We start from the raw sequence: 1,562 nt of genomic DNA on the forward strand, positions 1-1,562 counted from the left end.
CCCGGTATCCCGATAGGCCAATCCGCCCCTGCTCTGTCCACTTTGGGAAATCAAACCCCAGAGTTTAGCAGTGTAAGTCCACCAACCTACCACTGACCAACGAGGGGACTCTAATGTAGGAACTGCATAGTGTACATTGCACTTAAAGATTCGTTTTCCCTCTTTAGTTAAAATGCAATGCATCTAGTTTCTTTAGAGTAACCACATTAGGTATAGCATTAGAAATCATTATGGCCATTATTCTGAGATATAAGAATTATTTAAAAGTAAAGAAATTATTCTAAAAGAAAGGAGGAAAAGAAACATGCTAGTTGGGATTTTGTTTTTTAAATAGGCATTTCAAAATTCCATTTATTCTACTTGGAGTGCTATCAGTTTGCTTCAGTTAAAATGAAAAGTTGATAGTAATGAGGTGTTTAAACAAACTCCCCTAAGTTATCAGGTTGACATATTGTTTCTGGAGAAAAAATTCAACTTGCAAAAAGTTTCAGTTATTTTTTTATATGTTAAATAGCTATTTTCATAGTTATGTCAAGACTTTCACCTTGTCTTTGCTGTGGATCTCTCATCAGAGGTTGTTCTGGTTCAGGCTTAGTTCTAACAGGAAGCCCATTAACATCAATAAGAATACGTAGAGGAGTAATGTCATAGGCATTCATGTCATCCTCTCCACCTCCTTCATCATCATAACAAATAATGTTTTCCCTAACATCACCGTCAACTTCACGATGTCCATATTTCCTTTCAGGTCTATGGCTCCTTGTGTATGCAACAATAACTAGTACCAAAACTAGATACACACAGAAAATATTAAAATGAAATATTAGAGAAACAAAACAGCACTAATCAACAAACTTAATCTGGTGGGGGTAAAATAAAATTTTAATTTTGAGAAGTTACACATATAAATCTCAGTTTTAAAAATATTTAGTTTTTAACCACCAATGAGTTTTAACTTTTGTTTTACCTCAAGTGATATTACACAGCAAGTGAATATAGGTGATAGAGAAAACTAAAAACACATACATACTGAGATTTTGTTATTGTATATTAATCATATAATCACTGTACAGCTGCCATAATAATTTGTATAAATGGATATTTGATATAACTAAGATGGTGTCTTGAAATTTGTTTCTTCCCATTTCTACTCTTATTGGGTAAAAATAGCCTGAAAAATAAATATATATATATATATATATATATATGCACTATCTTGTTTATTATGTGATAAATTTTTAAATCACCTTCAGCATTCTGTAATACAGTTTCCATTAAAATATGCAGTTAGCAAATTATTTACAAGTGATTTTGTCACATCAATCCTCTTATGTCTAGTAAATTTTAGAAATTGGACACTGTATTTTGTTCTTGTATTTCTTGAAATCTGTGATGATGCTAACAGAAATACATATATATGACAAATCAAAACAGAACTGCTGGATTACTTATATTCAAATATATTCTCAGTGACTTTTACAATAATATGCAATGTGTAATTAAAGCTTTTTTTTGAACTGATAATACCCATTAAGGTAAATGTAAAAATAGATAAAATCTGT

The 1,562-nt window shown here is 30.9% G+C and overlaps 1 protein-coding gene across 1 annotated transcript in view; it reads right to left on the bottom strand.

The window, feature by feature from the left end:
- The window catches only part of LOC106458893 (neural-cadherin-like), a 109,652-nt gene that overhangs the window by 4,357 nt on the left and 103,733 nt on the right, over positions 1-1,562 (bottom strand). Inside the window, exon 22 of the mRNA XM_022385251.1 lies at positions 545-790. Coding sequence (XP_022240959.1) covers positions 545-790 — 246 coding nt within the window. The remainder of the gene's footprint in view (positions 1-544; positions 791-1,562) is intronic.

The sequence above is a fragment of the Limulus polyphemus genome, unplaced genomic scaffold, assembly GCF_000517525.1.
Source record: "Limulus polyphemus unplaced genomic scaffold, Limulus_polyphemus-2.1.2 Scaffold529, whole genome shotgun sequence".
Taxonomy (NCBI): Eukaryota; Metazoa; Arthropoda; class Merostomata; order Xiphosura; family Limulidae; genus Limulus; species Limulus polyphemus.